The sequence below is a fragment of the Pipra filicauda genome, unplaced genomic scaffold, assembly GCF_003945595.2.
Source record: "Pipra filicauda isolate LSUMZ 115617 unplaced genomic scaffold, ASM394559v2 scaffold41_size5083284_pilon, whole genome shotgun sequence".
Taxonomy (NCBI): Eukaryota; Metazoa; Chordata; class Aves; order Passeriformes; family Pipridae; genus Pipra; species Pipra filicauda.
This window is the reverse complement of record NW_024104554.1, coordinates 2,027,557-2,054,137: the sequence shown is the minus strand read 5'-3', so window position 1 is coordinate 2,054,137 and position 26,581 is coordinate 2,027,557. Positions and strand designations below refer to the sequence as shown.

General features: G+C 42.0%; 2 protein-coding genes across 7 annotated transcripts in view; both read left to right on the top strand.

Moving 5' to 3' along the window:
• Positions 1–2,623: 2,623 nt before the first annotated feature.
• CLN8 (CLN8 transmembrane ER and ERGIC protein) lies at positions 2,624–9,854 on the top strand. 4 transcript variants are annotated; one of them, XM_039385561.1, is made up of 3 exons: positions 2,624–2,641; positions 4,367–5,005; positions 5,416–9,854. In XM_039385561.1, exons 2-3 carry the CDS (start codon positions 4,418–4,420, stop codon positions 5,728–5,730), a joined length of 903 nt encoding a protein of 300 aa, XP_039241495.1. In that variant the 5' UTR covers positions 2,624–2,641; positions 4,367–4,417; the 3' UTR covers positions 5,731–9,854. The 4 variants fall into 4 exon arrangements, with proteins under 4 accessions (XP_039241495.1, XP_027600584.1, XP_027600585.1 ...); XM_027744783.2 differs by lacking the exon at positions 2,624–2,641 and adding an exon at positions 2,877–3,037; XM_027744784.2 differs by lacking the exon at positions 2,624–2,641 and adding an exon at positions 2,877–3,051.
• A 6,998-nt stretch (positions 9,855–16,852) lies between these two features.
• The window catches only part of ARHGEF10 (Rho guanine nucleotide exchange factor 10), a 111,578-nt gene continuing 101,849 nt past the window's right edge, over positions 16,853–26,581 (top strand). For all 3 annotated transcript variants that reach the window (XM_027744782.2, XM_027744781.2, XM_027744778.2), the window contains exon 1: positions 16,853–16,910. The gene's annotated coding sequence lies outside the window, so the exon portion shown is untranslated. The remainder of the gene's footprint in view (positions 16,911–26,581) is intronic.

The window sequence follows — 26,581 nt, the reverse complement described above, 5'->3', positions numbered from 1 at the left end:
AATCCCCTCTGCTGCCACTGCAAAAGGCAGAATTCATCATGGCTTATTGTGGACTTCTCTGCCACTACGTGTCCAAGAGAAATATTTACAGGACAAACACTTGTCTGCAATGGATGGATTAATTTGATAATGGGATTGAAACTCCTTTCTCAACTCACCCCTAAAACACATTACTCAACTTGCTGTCAATGGCAATAGAAGTACCAGCTGGCCATATTCTGTATTCCCACCACACATACACACAAGCACCCCTTCACATCCTACAGGAGTCATCTTGCAGCCTCTGCACAAACAGTAGGCTCCCTTCTCACTGAAGATCTCACTGGTTGGCCTTGTGTCCTCCATACACATCTCCTAAGCCTCTGCCTTTAAGGTGCTCTCACACCACCGAGTGCTAATGTAAAAGTGTTAAAACTAAAGACATTTTTAACTATCATCATCTATCTGTATATTTGTAAATAAAGCAGAGGAGCTACTGATTTGTTACCACATATAGTATCTAATTATTACTATACTACCTGGAAGGAGTTTCACCAGTACTAACTAGTACTTGTCTAGATGGTTTCTGGGAATGGGGCATGGATCCCATTTGAAGCAGGAGTATGGTCAAAATTACCTTCTGAAGCCAACATTTATGTAGATATTTTGGAAATAGTGTGTGCTGGAATCATATTCAATGGCCAGCTGGGGTGTAGCCACCTCTTTCAAAATAAAAGGCAGCCCCCACATGGTGGAGGATGTATAGATGTAGCCATCGAGGCAACAAAAAAAAAAACTTGTTCTCGACTTCAGGCAAGCACTATTGAACCAGTATGAAGAGGCTGCAGACTGCAGGCAGGGCTCCCTGCTGGAGGTGCTCTTTACTCTTTGAGTCATGACATTCTGAAGATGCTGAGAAAGTCTTCCAAAACTGAGACAGTGTAAATAGGAAATTTAGCTTTGGACAGGGCATGCTGTAGCATCCAGATAAATTAGCTGTAAACAGGAGAACTGAATATGACATAAGAGGGAAGATGAGCCTCATTGTGGGAAGCACTGCTTTGAAATACCTGAAGTGATCATAATGAAGTATCTATTAAAAAGCTGTCACTGAGTATGGTTGTAGTATCAGGAGATTCAGAAAGTAACACTGAACTATTTCAACATGGCTATAGTTGCTAGTAATGAAAAAAATATGATTATGCTTGAGAAGGCAAGAAAGGCAGCAAAGAAAATCCACAAAAAGACAACAGCCCGTGATCTTGCTTTTGACAGTATGATCACAGTTCCTATCTCCTTCTTTAAGATGTTACAGCTTAAAGGAATTATTTAAAGACAGCTATGGGAAAAACAAAATTAGGTGAAGCTAAAACACATGCCCTTGGTACATCAACCCAATCATGTTGCTTGAGAGAGCAGCTTCTTCCAACTTCTTCCCTGCTTTTGCTGATCAGCTTTATTATCCTTTTCAGGTTTCCTGGGACAGGTCCGGCATCTCCTCAGGAACAGAGGTTAATAAATGAATGTTCACCATCAGCTAGGAAGCACTTTCCAAGTGACAGCTCCTTCAGAATTTCTGCTTTGCATCTCTCAAGCTACGCAACCCTTTTTTCCCTTCAGGGTTAGTAAATGGCTCTGACCACATCCCAAAGCTTTGCAAGAAATTTACTCTCAATTTTGAGCAAAAAGTAATCCTGTCTACAAGACCAATTTGCCAGTGCATGTCATTACAACCTGTATCACTCAGTCGTGCTGACTGCATGAAATAGGTATTTTGGCTGAAATTTCTTGCCCTGCGTTTACCGCTGAGGTTACTGGTGGTGAAGTGGCAGGTGTGCTCCTCCTGTGAGTCACCTCAGTGGCACCCGGGTAGTGTCTGGGTGTGTAAGCGGGGCTTCCGCCGAGCCCTGCTGTCCCTTGGGGCTGTGTGCAGAGGAGCTCGGAGGGAAGGTGCCTCACACCCAGCGCATTAAAAGGAGGCAGAAGCTGTAGGTTTTGTGACCGGACTTTTCCAACAAACAGCTGTTGCTGCCTGTACCTCCACTACTGAGGTGGTGCACGGACAGATCTTACTTCGCACTGAGCTTGGGGGTCCGCAGGGACAGGGGTATCACATTAGCAATTAAAAGCAAATCCACGAAACCCCTCCTGCCCAGTTATCCTGCTGCTGTGGCAGAACCCTGTTTTCCGCAGGGAATGGCAGCATTTCCCTCTTCTCCTCTGGAAAGCGAGCGCGCGTCAGACTTCAGGACAGATTTCCCAGCTCTGGCCTCTCACCACCTGTAGACCCAGTTTAGCATGTCAGCTGCTGTAGGCCAGTACTCTATGTGTGAGAAGTTGTGGCTTGATTTGTCTTTTTTCGGTCCCTTTTATGAGGAATCCCCTGGTCTGTTGTGGGACTGAGGGACTTTTCCCTGCCAAAACTCGCAGTCCCTGCCCGTGACTCCCTTTGAAGCCAAAGTACACCGCGGGTGCGGGGCTGGCAAACAGCCGAGGAACCCTTCCGGGGTGGGTTCAGTGACCGCGGGAGATCCAGCCGGGCGGAGTCACCGGGATGACAGCGTCACTTGTCACAAGCATGGAGAAAATCATGGAGCAGAACACCACGACATCCATTTAATAATTTGCTGCCCTTAATGAAACCGGGTAATTATGGGCAAAGGTATTGGCTATGGCATGGCTAATACTTCTTTTTTACTACTGTTCTTGCTGAGAGGCTGGTAAGCGTTCACCTTTCCGCGGCGGTGACGTTCAGCGTTGCTGGGAGGCAGAGACGCGCACCTTGCAAACAAAGCTCCCCCCGCCCCAGTGGTACCGCCGCGCCTCCCCGGCCCCGCTGCGCGCGGTGGTTGGTGCCGACAGCGGCGCACGCGCAGAGGGCGTGCGGCGGCGGCGGGCGGTGCTGCGGGACCGGCGGGTCGAGCGGGGCCGGCGGGTCGAGCGGGGCCGGGGCCTCCCCGGGCGGGTCGGGCCGGGCCGGGCCGGGCGCTCCCGGGGGCCGGAGAGGGCAGTCTCCGAGCCGGGCAGGGCCGTCCCGCCATCGCGGGCAGCGCTGTGGGTGAGGAGCGGCGGGCGCGAGCGGGGTTTGTATGCCGGGACCAGTCGTCCCGGTCTGCGTGAGGGGCTCGGCGGGGGCGGGACGAGGACGGGGGTGTCGGTGTGGTGTCTGTGCCGTGTCTCTGCGGGGGCGGAGGAGCTGTCACGGCCCTGCTGGAGCCGGGGCTCACGGCAGTGGGTCGCGCTGTTCAGGGGCTGGTCGTGCCGTGGGATCGATGTGTTTTGCCCCGGTTTTCCCCCGGGAGATGAGGGAAAAGGTGCTGCTGGGACCTCAAGTCGGTCTTGCCAGATGTGGGCGTGGGGTGGGCGAAGGGCCTTCGGGGCTCGCAGCCCGCCCCCTCCTTGGAGCGGGACGCCTGAGCGAAGGGCAGGGCGAGCAGGTGCCTGCGGGATCCGGGCTGCGGTGGTGGGATTTGCTGCCTGCTGAAGTAAGGCCGGAGATTCTCACTGGGGGCTCTGCCTCCGCTGCTTTTTGTAGCTTTTTCGTCTGGTTCGCACCAGACTGCCAAACGCGTAGCAGTATTAAGCATTTACAGGCTGCGGTGGGTCTCGTGGTCATGCTGATGTCGCCTGTATAATTCATGAAACGAGCTGGCATTCAAATCTTTCAGTACTGCCTGGCTTTTCTCTCCCCACTTATCCTTGTTTTTGAACTACAGTGTGTTCAGGAAGTTTCAGCTAACTTGAGACACTTGGTGCTGGGCTGTTCAGTTAATTACACTGATGTTGCTAATAATATGTAATAATGTTGCTTGTCTGCATTCCATAGTCTCTTTTCATTTTTGAATATGTTTTCTGTTGGAAAGTGGCTTAATGTTAAAAACTGATCGCAGAGCCTTTTTTTAAGCCATGATCGTGACTGTTCCAGTGTAAGTGGTCCTGCTTACTGCATTAAGTTTCTGTAGTTTTATGTCCTGGATCTGTATCTGAGATACTGAATTGCACCTAAAGCCATAGGAAATGGTGGAAAATCAGTGAAGGAAAAGCAGGGGAGCAGTACAATAACTGCGCAGTACTGTTGAAATAAAAGTTTCATAAGTAACAAAACAAGATTTGCTTCTTGTATTTTGTCTTCCTCTTTCTTGCCTTCCTACTTGACCCTCTTCTGCTTTTGCTTCAGTGCATTGCTTTGTACTAGTACAGATTTCACAGGGTGGTTGTTAATCTGAAACACATTGCTTAAGTTTGTCTGTCTACCTGTCTTTGGGATGACTGCCTAATGGCAACAGGACCAAAGTCATAACTGCAGTGGATGTGAGTTCTCTGTGGTGTAGAACCTGTGTATATGGATGACTTGAAAATTCATTAAATATTTTTCTCCTTGTTCCAGATGGAAGAGTTCATGGTTTCTGGTTTACGTAACAGCAGAGGCTGAATAGGCATGAAGGAGAATATAGTGGGAATGAGAAGTGTCAAAAAAGAAGAAATGAGTCCTACAAATGATGATGCAGTGTTTGGGACCATTTTTGACTGGGACTATCTCTCATGGGAAGTTCGTTTGACAATTATAGCTGCTGGTTTTTTAATCTACTTGGGAGTGTTTCTTCTGTCTCACTGGTTGTCTTCATGGAGAAGTACCACTTACCGTGCCTTGTATGCAAAGGAGAAGGTGTTTTGGAATATGGCAGTCACACGTGGTGTGTTTGGACTTCAGAGCTGTGTTGCTGGGTTATGGGCTTTGCTCATAGATCCCGTTTTTCATGCTGACAAAGTGTATTCACAGCAAAAGTGGAGTTGGTTTAACTGTTTAATAGCTGCTGGATTTTTCTTGCTTGAAAATGTAGCAGTCCATGTGTCCAACATTGTTTTTAGAACATTTGATGTGTTCTTGGTAGTTCATCATTTGCTTGCTTTTGGTGGCTTGGCTGGCCTGGTAATTAATGTGAAATCTGGACATTATCTGCCTTTGATGGGAATGTTGCTGGAGATGAGTACTCCTGCAACGTGCATTTCCTGGATGCTTCTGAAGGTAAGAATGTGATAATTTTCAGATTACATTTGTCTATCAGTTTTTGTGCATTTTACTTGTCCATACAGGCAATCTGTGTGGTTTGTCTGGATAGCTTCTCATCAAAACTGTGTTAATCCAACTGATATCCATGTTATTGCCATACCTCCTTTTGTAGTGATGGTATTTCTGCAGTCCTCCATATAGGTTTCTGTGTGGTGCTGTGTGCATGTGCACTGTGAGATGGTATAGATGTGTACTGAGTTTGGGATGCCATATATATGTGGAATATCATAGCACTATGTGGAAAAAATGCCTGAGAGCTTGTATTTGTGAAAGCTGGATATTTGCGTTAGTTGTACAGATTCCTCAGTTCCTTATCTTGAAGTAACAATCTCACTTCTGCATACTTTGTGTTCTTGTTTTTCTAGGCTGGCTGTGCTAACACCTTTTTCTGGAAGGCAAACCAGTGGGTGATGATCCACCTGTTTCACTGCCGCATGATTCTTACTTACCACATGTGGTGGGTGTGTATTTTCAATTGGAATTCTGTGGTAGAAAACCTGGGACTTCTTCACTTTATTGTTTTATTCTCGGGATTATTTGCCGTTACACTAATACTTAACCCGTACTGGACATACAAAAAAACTCAGCAACTCCTCAGCCCAACGGACTGGAACTTTGAAAATAAAGCAGTGGAAAATGGAAAATTAAATGGTGAAACACAACAAAAGAAGAGGATATAACACTGAAGCAGCAGTTTCCTAGTGGGGTAACGCAAAAGTACAATGCGAAGTAATTCCTTGCACGTCAACTAGAAACTTTTGCAAGAAGCTCACTGACACAGTGATTCGTTGCTGGTAGCATTCTGTATGCATCAGAAGTATTGAAAAGCATTGTTTGTGTTTCATATGTGCATACACATTAGAACTTCACCCTGTTAGTTATCAATTATGCCAACAGTTTTGTCAAATTGGGCAGTATTTCATAATTTAGTAGTGACATGCTCCCTAATGGCAGCCTTTGTCCTAATGCTTCAAAGTGGCTTCACAGTTGTCTGTTAAGCTCAGCTTGAATCAAGTTTAGCTTGAATTGTATTTCACATATGGCAGAGATGCTGATACTGGAGATTATGTTAAGTTGTTTATTAAGATCAATTATGACCCAAGTTAGGTATGCATAGATACCTAATTCCTGTCTGCCAGTGAATCATTCCAAGTGGCTGAGCTGGTCAGTGAAAGAATGCAGTCACAGCATAGGTTTCATTTTTGTTGTTTGTTGGTTAGTGGGTTTGGTTTTTTGTTGTTGTTGGGGGGTTTTGTTTGGGTTTTTTGTTTGTTTGTTTTTATTTTGTTTTGTTATGTTTTTTTTTATTTCAAGTTCACTTGAGGAACAGGAAGATAATTGTTTGAGTGTTCACTGTCAAAATGAGTTGTAGTTTCAGGTTGCCCTCAGTATAAGAGGAGTTTGTATCCACCAAAACCATGCATGTGGGGATGCATACATTTGTTGTATGTGTAGACTAGCTAGGTAATCATAGTAATCCCTTCTGGAATTGAAATCAGTGAAATACAATTGGCAACAACAGGATGTGACTGCTTTGTCCTTCAAGACTGCTGCTTGATTAGTAAAATTATTTTATTTGTAAACGCCACTAGTTCCATTAATGCTCCTGTTCCTCTTATTTTTGGAAATGCGCTTAGTTTTAGAGGATTTTAGAATCTGAGATGACTCCTCCGTGGAGGAAAGCCCAGGTCACCTCCTGTAGAGTTCAGTTGTTCTTTTAGTGTTTTGATTTACCTTTGAGGAGCGTACAAAATGACACTAACAATCTTTTGTACTTTATCTGTCACATCACAAAAATCTGTCCTTGACCTGAGTAATTGGGTTCCTTTTTAGATAGGGACTAATGGCAATGGATGTTCTCCCACTTAAAATATTGGTCTGATGATTCCTGGGTGAAGTGTTGGGAAGGGATAAAGATCACGATAGAAGAGAGTGACGCCTAGTGGCAGGAGAATGACAAAGATACTACTTTTAGTGCACAGAACTAGTAAGATAAAAAGCCTCTTAATTGAACTGTGTGTGATACGACTGCTACACAGATTTTTTTGCAAAGCATAAGACTGGGCAAGCGCAAGCTGTGAAGAATTTTAGGTCAAGCCATGGGTTAGAGACTTAGTGTACTGATCTGTGGTGGAGCATATTGTTTTAAAAGTGTAAGGAAAGCACTCTTTGATGTAAACGGTCCCATTTTATTAAGTTTTAGTGGCAGTGTCTTTGATTTTGTTCTAAGTGAAGGGAGGAAACTAGTGGTCAGGTTGTTGTGTTCCCTGATTCACTCTGTGTGAGCACAGAGTTGAATTACTGCTCTATGAGGGAGAGGAAACGTGTTTCTATTAGGTCACAAATGTATAGCCAAATCCTGTTGATAATGATGAAGTGGTGAATGTCTGAAATTGCCCATTCAAAACTATGCTGAGAGGGTGACCCTCAACAGAGAGGGCCAGTTGTTTTATATAGCAACCCTGTCTGTTATTCTGCTTATACTCAATAGAGAACTTGGAGCTGTCTTCTTACTCCTAAACTGGGCAAAATGAGGTTGCCAGGACACTACAATGTCACCTCTCTGGGCACCATCCTATAGTAAAAAGAGTTCTCTAAAGCTTGAAATGATATGCCCCTCCTGAGGATTTGTGTGGGGGAGAGTACTGTTAAAAGTACTTTGGAAGAAAGGAGAGAGATGAATTCCTTGGAAATGGAACTGAAAAAGTGTGATCTGAATGCATATGTAGCAGAAACCAAACCTCACTTCCAGGAGTTCCAGGGAGAAAGGCAGAGGGTAAGTCACCAGTGACCAGATATGGAAATGATGGTGTGCTCTATGAAGCTTAACGTTTGAAGGTTTGGATTCAATAAAACAAGGTAATAATTGTAAAAGTCCCAGCTACAGGATTCTGAAGAATCCTAACAGAAAATGGAAGCATCAGAAGTAGTTTGAGCCAGGTGTGTAATTCTTATAGTGGCTGGCTAAAGGAGGGGAAGTTCTATGTGCTAAAATAAAAAAATATGGAGAGTGGGAGTTAGTAGTGAATTTGTGACTGAAAAAAAGGAGACAGATGGAAATTTATGCCATGGTACCTGATGTGTAAAGTTTAATATTTTGTATTATTAATTTGTTTAATTTTATTAAGTGGCTTTTACATATTTCATTAAAATTATGTTTTTATCATCATAATGCAGTCTTTTTAGTTTGCATCTCAGTGTGAGTTTTTTCATGCAAAGAGCATTATGGAATATCTTAAATCTTTTGCATGTCTTAACTGTATAATGAATAATACCTCGGAACACCTGTTAACCTAAACACTGGTAGACCTTCTAGAACAAGAAAGCCATGCAATAAAAGAAGTAACAGCGCTCATTTATGTTGGTTTGGTGGGATTTTACAGGCCAGCTAGAAATACAACATGACTAAAATAGACAACCTTTCTTCTTCATCTTGATGTCTTAGAGTTGGAGTTACCGGTTCTGTTACACAGAGCCTCTTTGTTTATACTAAAATATAAAAAGACCTTTTACAAAGGTGTGTAGGGATTGGACAAGGGTAATGGCTTTAAACAGAAAGAGGGAAGATTTACATTAGATATTAATATGAAATTCCTCACTATGAGGGTGGTGAGGCACTGGAACAGTTTGCGCAGAGAAGCTGTGGATGCTCCGTCCCTGAAAGTGTGTTCAAGGCCAGGTTGGATGGGGCTTTGAGCAACCTAGTCTAGTGGGTGTTATTTCTGCCCATGGCAAAGGAGTTGAAACTAGATGATCTTGAAGGTGCCTTCCACCTCAAATAATTTTGTGATTCTTCACTGCCTTTTGACTGCTTCCTTCAGGAGGAATTTCTGGTTTATTATTGTGGATGACTGTCTTATTGCTCTGAAACAAGCCTGAAAAAGTTCTCAAACTGAGGGTTTTGATGTCTAATTACTCTTACAACTAAGTACTGCTTTTCAACCCAAAGGTAGACTAGCCATAGCTTGCTTGTAAATTTTGTTGATGTGAAACTAATCCCAGTCCCCTTGGGCCTCTTACATGGCCTCATCCACAATCCCATGTAGAAAAATTCACAGTCAGCTTTAGTAGTGGCTGGATCAGGTCACAAGGTTTGCTGCTGTGGATTTGGAAAACTCTTGCATAATATGATTTCGGGTGAATTTTTTGTTTGCCAAGGTGACTGTTGGGGACTTGGTTCTGCTTTCTTGTTGAACAGGCTTATTTGAAGGAGTGCTGTTTGAAGCTTTTTTTTTCTAAAAAACCACGACAACCCAAACCAACAAACTATGGTGGGGGTGGGGGTGTTCGGTTTGGGTTTTTTTTAAAGAAAAATGTCTGATCTAAGACACCTTGATCAGGCATCTGGTTCTTTCTGTCTTCAAACAACATTCCTAAATTACAGTTTGTGTTTTCTTCCGTTTGTGTCCTATCGTATGTTTTTTTCCAAAACTTGTCATCATTTCCCCCCCAGCCCCCCAATTTTTCTATAATATTTACTTGCAGTACTGGTCATGATCTTGCAGCCCTCACATTACCATGGCAATATTTTTGTCTAGTAGTTTTCAGCATTTCCTGTCAGGCCCATCTTTCACTAAATAACCATGTCCAAATCTTTCAGGTTTTTTGCGTTTCCCTGAACACATTGATTAAATATTGATGTGATGTACAGTTATAAGAAACCTTTTTTAACCTCAGGGAGACTTACACTTAAAATGAATTTAGAAGTATTAACCAAACTCAAGTCTACTCTTATACAATGTAACATTTGCTGAATGATACAGCATCTTTATGCTGTGTACATAAATAAAAGTATTTTATTGAATAGCTGTCTACTGTGAGTTTCATTTACTGATTGAAAAATGACTATTATATTTTACTTGCTATTTGTAGCTTAAGCAGTTTTTGCAATGCATGCACTAAAAAAAATTGATTTGTTTGTTTTGAAGTGTTCTGTTAAAATTGACAAAGATATATCATACTTTTCAAATACCATATCTGTGGAAATAGCTATAAAACCTAGTAAAATAATGTTCCTTCACCAACAGTTAACATATTATTCCCATGAGCTTGTTCAGAACACTAGGAGTTGTGGTATATATAAGTATGTATTAAAAAGAGTTAAAAAAACATCCCTTCTGGCTTGTGTATCTGAAGTGTGTGGTCCATTTTTGTATTAGCCTCTAACTGTGAAGACATTTCATTTGGTACCACATGACACACCATGGTTTAGTATGAACTACCAACAACAAAAGCAACATAAACACAAACAAACACCAAAAACTTTTCTCATTGCAAAAAAATACAATTCTAAGCATTAAAAGTGTGTGTCTTGCATCGTGCTTTGCAGGAATTCCTGATGCTTTTTCAGCATTGGTGAGTTAAAGGAACACAGCATCATTACTGGCATTTTAATTATTCTTATAAGAATGCACTGCACAAGCAACTGGCTGGCTGCCTCTGCACTGAAGTCCCCCAGATTAATTGAAGCAGAAGCGAGACATTCATGTGTACAGCTCCGCTAACTGGAATGTGTGTGGGTACAGACTGGGATGAGAAGAACAATCTATAATAGTGTTCGTATGACTAAAGTCCCTTTTTTTTTTTGTAAATAATCTGTAAAATTAATTTAAATGTTATTGATTTTTGCTATTCAGGTGTCTTCAATTAAAAGGTCAAATTTTACTTAGTAGTTCTTACTATATTTCCCCAAAAGTATTGGAGTACACTTAAGCTGACAGTGTTATTCATCAATTACAATCTTCTGATCTTGTGTCATGGCACTGGTACTTAAGTTGGAACAAAAAAATACAAGCAGTGGTCATTAATTAAGTAAATTATGCCTGTTGCTGTAGTTTTCAGCCCCTAGATGGGTTTCCAGTGTTGGAAGAAATGCTTCATGCTCTGGATCTGTTTGACTAATTAGTGTGTTCTGGTAGTGCCACAGAGCAGGAACAAGTGTTTTTTTTCAGCACATTGTGCCTTCCTGTTTTCCCCAAGCTGAGCAGTTGACGAATGAGGTGGAATGACAAAGATAGAGCAAACCTGTAAGAACATAGCTGTCCTTGTTTATAGCTCAAGATGGCAAACAGGCCAAGCTTGAAAGGAGTGTTGCCTGCTCATGTGTCCACAAATAAGAAGAAAGCATGGAAATTGGCTGTACCATTGCTTGCTGCTATTGTGTGTATGTTCTGATGAGTCAGCTAGGGTCACTGCTGAGTCCTTAGGGATATGACCTGAGCAGAGAGTGGAAATTTAATACTATTTTATCAGATGCATTACTTCTGGTCTGATATATTTATTTCCTCATATGATTCCAGGTGCCTCTGCTTCCTTGACTCCTTGGCTCACATGAGTATGCTGTAAAAGCCAGCAGTGTTTTCACCAATATGTCGCCTGATACTTACTGTGAAGACTTGTGAGGTTTTAGTACTGGTAATTGATTGTGGCAGCTCCAGGTACTTGGCCTGACTTCTATATTGCTCTATAGATCTGCAACTTCTCTCTCCTGCTTTGCTGCTTCTGCTGCCAAAAGCAGTTTACCATGTGAACACTACATTTTGTCACCAAAGCTGTGTTCACTGAAATTTAAGCATGGGAATTGCACAAAGCAGGCTACAAAATATACCTGAGAAAGCACTAATTTTGTACAAGGTAGAGGGTTGACTTTCCTACGTTTCTGGACCTTGCAGTTCTGTCAGGATCTTGTAAGCATAAATCAAGATTATAACTGCAATACCTTAAAAAACAAAGCCATGCAGGCAAACTGTAAAAATACATAGAGTGCTTTTACATGACAGTTTGCATAGAGCATCTAACGAGAGTTTGCTCATCTTGTTTTGTGGGTCATATTTACATGAAGAAAGTGTATCCTGGAAAGCAGCAGTAGCCTTGCTTAGGAGTCATAAGAATTAAATGCAAAAAAATAACTGGGAGGCTTTGGGATGAGGTAGCTGGGACTGGTTGTTACATTGTCCAACCAGGTTTCAGTTGGACAATGAATATGTAGTTTGTCCGATGCTTTAACTCTTCCTTTTTTTTCTCAGGACCATATTGTTTTAAGGTATCATTGTGACACCAGTTGAGGCTAAGGTTAAGGAACTTGTTTTAGGACATCAAAATTCCCAAGCAATATATTGCCCAAGGCTGAAAGAACCTGAAGTCTGTTCTAATTTAAAGTAATTTATTCTTGTATTATCACTGCCTTTTTATCTTATGTAATTATTTTTTACCCCTGGAGACTCATTTGCATCTTCATGAGTACAAATCAATCTGCTCTTTTATTTTCCTAGCCGTCCTAATACTCTTTGTCATTTTTCCCTCCTTGAATTCCTTTTCATTATATGTTAGCAGCTTAGAGTTGTCCATAGCATTTGATATAAAGTCTTCCCAGTATCTTGTATTACACTAGTACCTCCTTTCCACCCCTAGGAACAGCTCTGCTTTGACCAAAGGCTGCATTTCAGGGTTGCGTGACCTCAGGGCTTCGTGATCATCTGGTGAGAGGAAATTCACTTAAGTTTTTCCCTTCCTCAGCTTCAGAATGAAACAGAACCGTCAGAGCACAGCGAAATAACTGAAAGGAGGAATTTTGTGTTATAGAAACAACTTGTGCATATGATTGTATATGTGTGGGCAGATTGCCCATGTGTGGGCAGTGGGGGCTGCAGGGGGCTCTATGAGGAGAGGCTGGGGCTGCCCTATGCTGGACACAGATGATTCCAGGTGGCTCTGACCTACCACAGCTGAGGAGGGACACCCTGGAGGAAACATATGTAAGAAAGGACAAAAATGCTGCACAAAAGTGAAGAGCGAGGGGAAAAAAGTGAGAGAAACAGCCCTGTGAGCACCCAGATCAGTGAAGAAGGAAGGGGAGAAGCTGCTCCAGGTACCAGAGCGGAGATTCCCCTGCAGCCTGTGGAGGAGCCCTTGAAGGAGCAGGTTTATCCTGAAGAACTGCAGCCTGTGGGAAGGACCCACAGTGAAGCAGCTGAAAAATGTAAGGAGGAGGAAGAAGTACAGGGAGGAGCTGTTATAGATTGACCCCAGTTCCCATCCCACTGTGCCCCTCAGGGTGGTAGAGGCCAAGGACTTGGGAATGAAGGAATGATGTTGAGCCTGGCAAGAAGATGGAGTGGAGGGGGGAGGTGGTTTTGCTTTTGTCTTTGCTACTCACCATCCCACTCTAATTTTAATTGGTAATAAATGAAATTTCCCTGAGTTGAATCTGTTTGGCCCATGACAGTAGTTGCTGAGGAATCATTCTGACCCACACGGTTTCCATCTTATTTTCTCCCCTTATCCTGTTGACAAAGGGGAGTGAGAGAGTGTCTGGGTTGGGGTCTCTCTGCTGGCCAAGGTCAACCCATCACAAGAAGTTAACCTGTACTGGTATGCTCAGAATTGACAAACTGTCTCCCAGTAGTAGTGTTGGTGCTTCAGGGAGACCTGGAAAACAAGTAGCAGTAGACAGCATATCAGAATGTGAATAAGCAGTGCTTTTATAAAAACAAATGTTATTTTTGATATAATAGTCTGAATTTAAGAAAATTGTGTGGCTTACCTTTTAAAAAGTGTTGTCACTCATCTGGTTTGGTAAAGGGAAGTAAAGGGCACCTGTAACTTTACAAGAGTCCAGCATGAATTCCGCAGATGCTCAAGTTAAGCAAGGTTGTTGGATGTCCTGGCTTTGAGTGGTTTCTGAGGGATTACAGTAAGCAGATGACATACTGTCTTAATGGGGACTCCTGAGAACAATAGGAGAAACAACTTCTGAATTTCCAGTGGATAAATACTCCCTAGGAAAAAGTGCCAGCTACATCAGCTGTTAAACAGAAGGAAGAACCTGAGAAGGTCTGGCTTTGCTGGAGAACGATAACCTAAGTTTTAGTTTCCTTATTCAGATTTCGTGCAATGTTTTGGAAAGCAAGCCATAGGAATGATGTCATATATCCTTAGGTGTCCTAAATTTAGGTTTACATTAAACCATGCCAATTTCCATGGAGAGAGACAAAAGAGGCCCCATGTTCACAGCACTGTGTCATATGGGGCCAGGACACTGTCCAGTGTTGATGGTGTCCCTAAGATGCCCAGTACATGTACTGGAGTAGATGTATGGTATAGATGTATGGGGTAGCTGACCTATGTATTCTAGCTTGGAGGCTAGAAGTATCTTTGCTGAAGCCCCAGTAATCAGCAACGAGAATAACTAAATTCTAGTGAGGCCTCATGCAAGGATCACCAGGAAAACCAATTTAAATATCAACTTCTTAGAATCTGATTATAAAAAGCTTCATGTTAACAGTGGAAGCAGACATTATCTGCATTCTAATTATCGACAATTAATTATGGGTGAATAAAAATTTAATTTGTGATTGCAATTATTAGGGTGCTAATTATTGCTGCTAATATTCCTGCCTTAGAAAATAGTAGGAAAGTGCAAGGTATTTTGGAAGTTAGTTTTTCTTTTTTACAAGTTGATCTGCTATTGTTGGATTTGTTGAACAAGGTTTCCACAGTGACCTTTTATTTGAATTAGAGAAGGATATTTACATATGGTCACCAGAATCAAAGAAGTGGTTGTCAAAGATCAAAAAGGTTCATAAAAGAACTCTAGGAAGGATTTGAATTTTGTCTCTCTAACAGTGGAAGGTAATTATGAAAGGGAGAATTTAATGCACATAGTGAGCTGGCTGCCAAAAGGAGAAGGATATTGCTCGTGAATGGTATTTTTAATTACAGAATCAAACTAGTTGTACTTGGTCTAGATATGTGTCTGTTCTTTAACGTGGCCTCTAATGATAAGGACTTATTTAACAGTGTGCTAAAGACTGATTCCCTGTCATTTCAGCTCCTGAAATTATAGCTGGCTGTGAATGAAGTGCTACACATTTAAAAAATTACAGAAACAACAGGATAGAGTGGTGTCTCTACTGGAAGCTGAACTGAATGCCATAATGGTATTCCTGTCCTTAACCTTTACATATGGCCCAATTTTTTTGTTTTCTTTCTTGCATAGAACCTATAGAGCTATGTGAGAACTATTTTGAGTTCATACTGTGATGAACTGCACTAAAAAGAAATAACTTTGTGAAAATGGAAACGTTTTTTGAAAGTAATACTTTTAAATACTTAATTTGTAATTGAGATTGAATGAACCCATACGAAGACAAGGATAATAGTGAATGTGTGTAGTTAAACTATAGACAAAGGAAAAATGTAGGAAAGGGTGGATTCATCAAATGTTGGATGCCATCATTGCTGAGAACACAGCTGTGTTGGGCAGGACACGTCTCCAGGATGAAGGACCACTGCCTCCCTAAGATCGTGCTCTATGGTGAACTTGCCACCAGCTGCCGCATGAGAGGAGCCCCAAAGAGGAGATACAAAGACTCCCTGAAACAACATCTCAGCCTTGGCCATATTGATCACCATAACTGGTCTACTCTGGCCTCCAATCGGGAGGTCTGGAGACACATCATCTATAACGCTGCTGATGCTTTTGAGAAAGCACGCAGGATCACTCTGGAGGAGAAAAAACAACGCAGAAAGAACTGTGTCTTGCAGAATATACCACCTAAGGAGTCTTTCTGCTGTGCCTTTTGTAACCGGACGTGCCTATCTCGTATTGGCCTTTTTAGCCACCAGCGCGCTTGTAACAAACGTGGGTAGTGCCCTTCCCAAATCTTCATTTGTGAAGCCTAGCCATGATGGTGATGATGATGATGGATGCCATCATTTACTACTAATGTTTTCATGTGATGATAATGAATTTACGTATTTGGGCATATTTGGCATATTTTATTACTGGCTGTAGCATTGGTGCACTGAAATAGGCAAGGATCACTGGTGGATGATGTATGGCTCTTTGAACAGCATTTAGCTCAAAGTTTTCATTCTTAAAAGTAGTCCAAAGATTTCAAATAATATTTAACAATATTAAAGAGTTGTAATGACTTATGATGTATTTAAGAACTTATAATGTACTTAAGAGCATTTATTTTCTTCAATGTGTGGCAGATGTGTAAAGGGATACATTTTCAAAATAATTGCATCTTGTAAAGTTTTCTTTTTTATTTTAAGGAAGGGGCACGTTGTCCTGAATGTACAAGTCGTTGGTGTTACTTCCAGGATAAGAATTCCATACTTGTACAGCACACGTGCATTCCATGTGTGGGTGGCTGTGTGGTTGGCTTGGTCAGTAGTCTGCAGCGATGCTCCCTGGGAGGACCATCACACAACAAGGATGGGGAAAGAGCAAAAAGACTCGTTGTGAGGTGCCAGCGCCTCTAGACAGCCTTTAATTCTGAAAACAGGGTTTCAAGTGATAAAGAAGATTAAATTCCAGTATAGCGCTGTGGCCCAGTGTGCACCCTGGCGTGCTCAGGGGCTATTCGTGAGCGTGAAGCTGAGGGGAAAAGCAGTACCGTCGCTCGTGTGCCCAGTTCTCCATCCCCAGAGACCTCCGCTCTCCCCCCGTTACACCGACGCCCCCCCCGCAGCAGGGCCCCGGGATGTGCTACTGCCCCGAGCGGTGTCACGTGCGGCGGCAGGAATGCGGCGGGGTCCGGGGGGAACACGCTCTGCCCGGCCCGCCCCGCCCCAGCCCGCCCGGCTGCGCCAACCGGGAGCCGGCGGGCCCTGGCGGAGGCGGGGGCCGGGAGCGGCGGCCCCGGGCGGGCGGTGACGGCAGCGGGGCCGCGGCGAGGCGGGGCCGGGCGGCTCCCGCCGGGGCTCAGGAGCTCCCCTCGGCGGCCACTGCGAGCTCCGCGGCGGGCGAGTGACGTGTCCGCGCAGCGGGGCAGCCGCCGGAGCGGAGCGGAGCGGGCCGGGCCGGGCGGCGGCCGCCTCCGAGCGCCTGGCGGCGGCTCCGGCAGAGGAGGTGGGTGTTCGCTCCGGACCGAGGTCCTGCTCCCGTGTTAGTCACGGAAAGTTTGGTCCTCGGAGGGTGGGCTCGGTGTTGGGTGCGGAGACGCCCCTCGGGGGGCCGGGGCAGCCTCGCTGGGGCTGCGGGGGGCCCGTGGCGGCGGCTGGGCACGGCCCGGGGGAGGAGAGGGAAACCCAGGGGGTGAGATCTGTCATTAAAGAGGTTTTGCTCGTGCAAGGCGGGTTGCTGAAGCGAGGGGTCCCTAAAACGCATCGGCGCTTTGGCCAAACTTCTCGCTCTTGAACTGGGGAAGTTTTTTCCCCCAGGTTTTCGCGAGGGGTTTCTCGCGTGTGCGCCGCCGGCTCCAGCTTCCCTCCCCTCTCCATCAGATACGGACAAGGCTATGAAAAATCCAGCTCCCATGGGGGCTGGAGTTTTTCCTTCCCCGTTTTTCAAAGCCGGTGCCGACCACAGGTTTTCAGTTGGCATCTGCAATTGAATTGACTGTCTTAAAACAGGGGAAAATGTGCTTCACAGTAACAACTGCCCTTTAATGTATTTTATTTTCCAAGGAGGTTTTAAAATTGTCTTTGGTTTCTTTGTAATTCACGGTGCAACTGTTGAGAGGAGAAGTTATATAGTTGTTTGTGGTGATCCCAGACCCTATAGTTGCGTTTGCAAGATGCCCTGTGCTTACAAGGTGAGGCAAGAACAGCTTTCAGAGATTGTCCAGTCATTCACCTGGGCAAGTGAGTGAGCAGACTGTGTCAGTAGGCAGTACCAGCTGCTTGGAAAAGCAGCTATTAATAATTTGTTCACGGCAAAGGCTTATTTTAAAGAACTTTAGGAGGTGCATGTATTTTTGACCAAAACAATTTTATCCATTCTGAATTCTGCCCTCTTTCATTTATATATTCGATCCTTTTTTTTTTTTTCCACTTCTTTCTTTCCCAAAGCTACTAAGATCATGGTTTTTACCTTGTGCTGGCAGGTTTGAAATTGTTCAATTACAATGTAAGGAGCATCTTTTTTTCAGTTGCACAATTTAACTGTTAGTATAAAAAGGTGTAGTTTTTTTTTTTTCTTGCATGGGTCAAGAAATAAAAAAAAGATTGGTTAAGAACTGTTCATGCTAAATAACTACAGTAAGATTATACCACCATGTGTGACTTTGTGGTGATTTTTATTGTAAAGAAAGTAATTTTTTTCCCATAACCTTCACTCCACTTGGTGAAGTCCAATGAGCAATCTGTTCTGCAGTAGAAATTAAGTATTACATTTTTAAAAATTTTCTGTTGGTGCTCAGGAGACACAGATTTATTGCCTGAACATGGGACATGTTGGGTGCCTACAAGTTCAAGCCTATTATTCAGGCAGGGGTTCTGGCTTTTCAAATGTTTTCTTCAATGGGCACTTCATTCTTTTCACTTGGGTGATCTGTTTGATCTTGATAATCTGTCTGACTTGCTTTGTTTAATCCATCTTGTCTTTTTTTCTTTCACCCTCTGGCACAGTAGTCCATGAACTAGTTACATGTGTTTATCTGGTTATGAACAGTAGTTCTTTAGATTTTACCTTGAAATCTGATACCTCTGAAGGTTTTACAGTGAGGTTTCAAGGGTTTTATAATATATTCAGTGGATTTCATAGCTTACCTGTGGCACTGTACATGGGACATGACCTACTGTGTGGGTGACGACAGGTGTCTTGTGATGGCACTGGGTGTCCAGTGTGTGGGACTTCTGTGGCTGATACGCGCAGATGGATGTGGTGGGAGAAAAGACCATGGAAGCAGACAAATGCTTGAGCAATGTGCTGTCCATCATCTCCTGGATGAGTGCCCGGAACCAGCAGGATCCTATGTATTGGACACTGCAGGATATGGAGAGAAGCCCCAGTGCTGCAGGACTGGTGTGCATGCTGGCATCGCAGCTCTGAGGCATGGAGGCCAAACGTGCAAATCTTGTGCTATTGGCTCTGACGGGCCAGTGGTGAGCACACCACAGCACTGAAAAGGGGGTTGGCTCCCTCTCTCTGTGCCCAGGAGTTCTCTCTGACCCCGAGCTATGCTTATACTCGGCAGATAGGCTGTGGTTTCACTCATCAGTAGATTGCAAAAATCCTTTCCTAGCATAGAATACTGTGAAAATGTCTCTGACTCATGCATGGCAGAGGGGTTGGAACTAGATGATCTCTAAGGTCCCTTCCAAACCAAACCATTCTATGATTCTATGAAAAAATCTCAGCACCAGAGGAGTTCTTCAGTTGATTCTGAGCTGTTTAGGAGTCCTTGCATAGTTTATAAACATTTGAAGAAAAATAAGCTAGTCTAAAACCTGACAGGCTATTGTCAAACTTCATAATTGTTAATGGAATTTAATGCAACTGGGAATAGCACGTTACTCATTTGTAAAACAGGAAGTCTATTAACTGCTTCTATATAATGTAGAAATTATTTTTAGAATCTGTTGTTGAAAATTTATAAACTTCAGTCTATTTCTGAAGAAGCCAGGAAGCAAAATCTGCAGTCCAGGAGAAGGAAGAGCAGTTTTGATTCAGACTTTCAGATTGAACTTTGTGTATTGTGCAGAGCTGTACCCAGTTTATCTGTAGTATTGCATCTGTAGTACTACACTGCTCTCAGTTTTGTATGGGATGGAGAAATGAGCAGTGTGTAGTACTTATTTTCTTCATATTTTCTAGGAATTTTCTTTACACTTATGTAAAGTGACTTCTGTTTTACTTTTTTTCTTTAATTATGTATTTTCATTTTACAATTTTAGTTTAGAATTGGAGAAGGAATCTCATGTGGAGTTATCTTATGGCCTCTAAATTTAAAGGTATTTCTTTAAACAGTCTTTCTGTAAGTTCAGCTTTCTGATTTTTTTTTGAGCTGCAAGTGCATTTACGGGCTATCCTTGGATGCTTCTTGTGGGATATCTATTGCAGCAGTTGTACCTCAGAGAAACTTCTTTGGAGTTACAGTGTTTTAAACACTGTGAATGCAATTGTTGAGTGAGTCCTACTTTTTGAACACTTTGTATCTTATAATGGGGTAATAAACGAGGCTGCACTGATAGTGGTATGAATTAGTTTTTCATTTTGAACATATTCTACAAGGTGTGAGGGAGGCATTTTTTGTATCCAAGACCATATCTTGTTAAAATCAGCATTCATGGCAGATATTTTTTCCCACTCCCATTCCTATTCATACAAAGTCATTCTTATTATTGCATCTGTTAGTGGAAAAATTATATTGGTAAATTAATTTCTGAATCTGGAAGTAGTTTGAACAAGTAGAAAAGCTGCAAGCCTGGATGCTTTGAAATTATCAGGAATTCATAAACTGAACCTTGAGAATTACTTAGGGAGAGTGCAGGTATGTTATGCCAAGGTGGTGCTCTTCATAGTAAGGAGAGGAAGCACGTGAGCAAGGTAAATGAGAATTCTCATTATGGACCTATACAAGTATTTCTTAATATTCTTTCTGGTATTTTTTGTTTCAAATCTTTGTCGGTAATGTCATTGTGTGTTTGCATGTGTGGTTTGCAGAGAGCAGAATCTCAGTGACTCAAGTTCTGTCATATATGCATGGAAGGAAACTGCTGCATTATTACCATCTTTTGAGATTTAAATCAGTTGGACGTTTGGTGCAAGTTTTACTTGCACCAAAATATTTTGGATTATTTTGAAACCAGGAAGATGTAAAAGTACAACTTGTTTTTAAAGGAGTGATGACAAGTAATGCTAAACAAGATTTCAAAAATATGTTTTCAGACTTGTGTTTTTAGATCAAAAACTTGATTCATGTTTTATTCTGAAATGCCTGAATCAGCAGGACTGTGGGAAGTGATGCATAACTGCACAACATCGATTCATGTCCTACATGTTCACTGCTCAGTCAGGAAGCCTGAAGCTTAATGTCAAATGCGTGGGTGAAGCAGTTAAGCAGAGCAAAATAAATTGTTCTACTTACGTGCTGCTGAATGGGGGCATTATCTTGGGAAAATCTGTTTCAGTGACTTACTGTACTGTACAATACTTGTTACTTGGGACTCAACCATGAATGTGAACTATTAGGATCCAAGGTCAAACATTCACTCTTGTTTTTGTTCTGCAATCTTTTTTTTCCTTAAAATGCATTAAAAAATTGCAGAAATCATATGAATATTTTTGTCCTTATTGATACAGAAACTTCAAGAAAGAGGGTAAACATTATTTCCTCATCTCTAAACTGGGATAGTAAGTTATTGGAAAGTAGATGGCAATATTTAGATATCCTGCTAGGATATCTAGCAAGACTGTGAGTCTTGAGCTTATGTCTCTCATCTTTATATTTTTCACCTTTTTGAGGCACTCACTGACTCATCCTCAGTTTTCTTTTAGAATGTTATACATAATATTTAATATTGTCGCAAACTGTGGGCTCACTTTTGAACTGCAGAAAGCTGAGAAGAAGAAGGTCTAGTAGATCATTTCCAAATCAAGGAAAGAGTGAAGACTGCTGATGTTAGGACTAGATGCAGAACTTACACTTCCATGGAAACCACCTTCTGTTATATATTTTTTGAAAAGAAGGGCTGTTCTTTGCAGGTGCTATTACTATTTTTCTTTCTTGCTGTAATTGATTATTTAAAAACTTCATTACCTGATTTCTGATTCATTTGAATAAAATTTTGGTGTTATAAAAAGAAAATCAAAGAAAATTTTGTTATTTTTCTAGAGTATGCATTATGACTTTATTATTATTAGATATGTATTTCCATATTTTACTCCAAATATTTTTGAAACTCAGAAATAAGACTGTACTTATATTCTTAATAACTTTATTCATGAGGTGAAATAATTTGTTCATTTTGATGCTTTTGTAATGATCAGGTGTAATGTGTTGTCCTTGATGAGAAACAGCATAGTTACTTTTCCAAGGACAGTAATACCCAAAGAGCTGAAAATGTTTAGTAGAAGTGTCTCTGTCAGGACTTAGTTTGCAGGCAGCAGTAGTAACTGAATATTCATTTCAGGGTATCCTTTCACTTGTATCATTGGAAAGACCTTGGTGGAAATTTTCATCAGTTGTCATCAGTATCTTGAAAGGCAACCTACACCTTGTAAAACTAGGATGCATGAATTTAATGCAAGTTGGAACAGGACTTTCTTTGCTTTTTTAGTGGGGAAAAAAATGCTTATTGACTGTATCCATAAACAAATAACATTTCCTCCACTTTTGGTTTACATCACAATTGCAGCATATGAGGATCTTCTCTGACTAAAAAATACAAGCATTGCTGAGGATATTTCCAATTAAAGCAATACTTGATATCCAGTATAGAAAGGGACTATCTGAATTAAGTTTAAAAAAGGAAGTTACAAAAATAAAATTACTTTTCCATATGAAGTTACTTGATTACAATCAAATTATAGAGCAAATTAAGAAAAATGCTCTTAGTATTCATACATTTTTATTTTGCTTCCATGTGCGAGATGGAAGATCATTGTCTTGACTCAGTAACTCAGTTCTCTAGTTTGTGTGGCACAGAACAAATCAAATCAGTCTTGACTTAAAGCATATGATACCATTGTTCACTTTTAATTCTTCGGATTCTTGCATTTTGTTATGGTACTCTTGGCTTCCAGGATGGCCTCCAAAACCTGGGGTGATGCCCATCTTCTTCCTTTGGGTATTAAAACAGTTACCAGGACAAAAGATGGGAGCAAGGCTCATTCACTAAAAGTTAGGTGCCCTACATGCATTTTCAGGAATGTCTTCCCTTTCCTGGTTTCAATACATTTTTATCCACACTCCTCTCATTCCTTAAAATTTGTAGGCCATAGCTTTTCTATTTGTAAAGTAAGTATATTGCTACCAAGCTTAATAAGACTATATGCTCATGCTGGATTCAGCAAGGTCTTTTGCAGAATGTCATTCTAATCTGGGTGGGTGTTCTGCTAGATGAGTGGAAACCTGGTGGGATGGTTAGTTTTAGAGATGACTAGTTGGTTATAACTTGAGGCTGGTAACCAGTGGAGTGCCCCAGCTGTCTGTCACAGGATGTGTCCTGTTTAATATTATGCATGATGTGGAAGTGTACCAGCCCTTGCTCGTGAAGTTTGCAGGTGACACCAAACGGAAAAAGAGGTGGGTGGTGGATGTGCTTGAGATCTGGATTGTCATTCAGAAGGACCTGAGCAGGGTGAGGAGCTGGCTGGAAGGAACTCTGTGGAATTCAACAATAACGATGGCAAGGTTGTGCACCCGGGAAGGAATGTCTTCTCCGAGGGAAGGGTTCCTCTTCACTCAGCACTTGTCAGCCCACACCTTGAGTATTGCTTCCAGTTTTGTGTCCACACTCCATCCCGCCCAAGTACAAGAGATGTGGATAAAACTGAACAAGTTCAGCACAAGGCTGCCAGAATGTCAGAGGGTGGTAGCGCTGCGCTGGAGGAGAGTCTGACGGAGCTGAGGTTGTTTGGCCTGGAGAAGAGATGCCTCATGGGGGCCTGATGGCAATGTGCTTCTGCCTGCTGGCAGGCTGTCAAGGTGACAGGACAGCAGGCTGTGCTCCTAACTGAAGTAAGGGTGGTTCTAACTAGATATAAGGGCAATTTTTTTTTCTAGGAGGACAACAAAGCAAGGAAACAGGATGCCTGGCAAGGTCATGCAGTCTGTCTTTAGAGATTTTCAGTATCTCAGTAGATAAAGCAGCCTGGTCTCATCTGGTAGCTGACCTGGCTTTGAGCAGCAGGTTGAACTACATGACCTCCTGCCAACCTGAATGAGTCTATCAAACAGTGATTCTCTATTTTGCCTTGCAATAACAACTGTAGAGGGGAAGAACATAAATATTAAAAATTTAACAGTGCTTTCTGGTTGCACTGTGGTCAGGATCCCTTGGACAATTTTGCAGATGCAATCTGTGCTTTCTACCTCTTTTCCCCTCCTCTAGATGATGTACTGAGCAGGAATACACTCTAGGTGAAGAAGTGTTGTAAATAATAGCCTTTAGAAAGAAAGACTAGAAAACCAATCTTCAGCCATGTTTTTGGGGTGTCTCTGTAGATTGCTTCTTGTTCAGGGCTTATGGCTGCTGTGTTGTTCTCTGACTTTGAGCAGGATGCTGCTTGGTGTGAGAAAAAAAAGCCAACTAGCTTTTGGGGAAGTGGATTCTCTATGCATTCTGAAAAATGTGCATCCCTGCGGATCTGACCTTGTTTGGGTTGCTGTGGGTAATAGAATTTCCCCGAACTTTAACTGAGCCAGGAACTGGGCTTCATATTAATTTTCTGACTAAACCTCTGTACTTCCTTTATTATTCTATGGCACATGATTTAGGTGATTTTCTTCGATAAATTTAAGAATAAAACTTGTATAGAACAGGACTGTTACCTATTAATAAAACCAAATATACATTAAAAGAAATAATGATCAAGTGTTGATATAGACTTCTTCCATGGCTTACAGCATGTGATGGGAAGCTGTCATAATATGAATACCTGCTTCATTCATACCCACTGTAGACACCTCTTAAAAAAAAAAAACCTACAGTCTGTGTTTCATAGGCATAACTTGTATGGAAAACAAATTTTACTATTTTTTTTTCTTTGTAATGGAGCCTTCTTTATATACAGGAGGAAAAAAAAGTAAATGAACCTTCTACCTTCTACATTCTTTTATCTTGTCTTTTCTCTGCACACCTGGAAGAGTCTTTATATCAAATTTCAGCAAGATTTACTTCCCAATGGGAATTCTGTAATTATAGGTGGAAGAAGACTCAATTGGGCATTACACAGCAATATTCACTAAGTGATGTGGACACAAGAGGTTTATAGACATTCATGGGCTTTGCTTTCACAGTTTCTCTTGTTTTGGTGTTGGTTTTTTGAGTTTAATTTTCAGACTTCAAGGCTTTCTCAGAGACATTGCTGCTTGGACTAAGCTTTCTCCATGAGTCACAGTTCCTTGGAAATCAGTCTCCTTGATTCAGCTTCTGTTTCCTATGATAAAATGTTCATTGGCTTATTCTCTCTCCAGTGTTAAGAATGAAGAATCCTGATGTTGCTGCAGTTATAGTGCACACACATACCTAAGGAGAAGGTATGTCAATCAGCTTTACAGTTCTTAGGGTGGTGGAGCTGAAAAAACTTGGCAGCATGTGCTCCCTTGGGAGCTCAGTGTATGGATACTGTGCCCTCAGATCTGAATGCTGCACTACCCCGTAATTTTGGCCGAGTTTGTGTCAATCCCATTTCTGTTACCTACTGACCTCTGCACAAGTAGCGACTTTTGGAAAATAGTTTTATTGAAGTGGAAATGCAGATGTTGATCAGTATTTGTAGTCCTGTAGCTGAGAACTGATGGTCTGTTGTTTGTCCCACAATTAAAGGAAATCATTGAATGAATTGTGATGTGCAGACGTGGTTGAGAAGCCTAGTCCTGGAGGCAGAAGGAGTTACCAGAGTTTAGGAGAAGGAAAACTGAGTCACAGAGAGGAACATTGACGTTCTTCTGTAGTCTTTGGATAACTATAAAGGTGCCTTTGTCTCCTTTGCTGAAACTGCCATTTGCTGTGGAATCAGAATTTTAGTCTCACAGATTATGCAGGTGTTAGCACTCTGAGGTTGTGAGGTCTGCTGTGGAACATCACAGACTCCCAATTTCCTTCAGTACCAGCTTTCAAAGGTGCCTTCAGTACCATGGTCAAAGGTGAGTGTTCTTGGTGGAAAATTTGAAGTTAGCTGGGAGCTGTCCTTGGGGTTCATTTCACGTTTGAACAACTCTGGCTTCTGGTGTGAGTGCCACTGGAAATCTGACTGCTTCGACTGTGTGGGACTTCTCTGCATCAGAAACATCTGATTTTAATGTGGTATTTTAATTCCTTTTTTTTTTTTTTTATATAGCAATTTAAAATTTAGAAATTTAATGGGGAACTCAATATATCGCAGTATAATGAGGGATTTGATTTTCTTTTTTGTTCAAAATTCATACATTTAATATGATTATTCCCCATTTTTAATGCCAAACTTAGAAAGTTACTAGCTGGAATAAAAGCATGCTACTGTGCTACAAGTAGGGATTTTTTAACAGTAGTAGTGGTCTCTTTAGGCTTGCAATAGTTGGGGTTTGCCTAGATGAATTGGTTCAATTATAACTGGACAGGTAAACTGGGAACTTAAAAAATTGGTAAACTATCTTCTTTCAGTCTGTAAATATGAGTAAGAATTACCTGTTCCTGCTAACAGTTTGAGAGGAAATGACCAGATGAAAACATCAAGAAGCAGACATGGGAAGTATGGGCCAATGTTTTGACCAAAGTGGGTCAGCTGCCTTTAATAAGAGTGTCCAGGAGATCCTTGGCCTCTCTCCTGCATCTGCTGTACATTCAACTCACAGGGGAAATGTGGGGGAAGGAAGGGAAAGGAGGCAACCTGTAGATCACCACTGTGGGCCACACCAGTCACTGCTACCTCTACCCACATCTGAAGCACAGATGAGCACTGAGTCAGCTGAATTGGTCACGCATCTGGATGCCAATGGGAAATCTTAAACTTTGGGTTAGATAACTTCAAGAGCTTCTTTCTGTCCTAGTGTTTCTGTGACTGCTATGGAAGGAATCTGGAAGGGTGTGGTTTGAGTCATTATATAGAGGTTATACCATGTTTGAGAAAACAATTTTGTGTGGGGAAAAAAG

Bases quoted from the DNA above. Each gene is read 5' to 3' on its own strand.
- CLN8 (XM_039385561.1), top strand. From the start codon at position 4,418: ATGAAGGAGAATATAGTGGGAATGAGAAGTGTCAAAAAAGAAGAAATG. The intron at 5,006-5,415 runs GTAAGAATGTGA...TTGTTTTTCTAG, and splicing joins TTTCCTGGATGCTTCTGAAG to GCTGGCTGTGCTAACACCTT.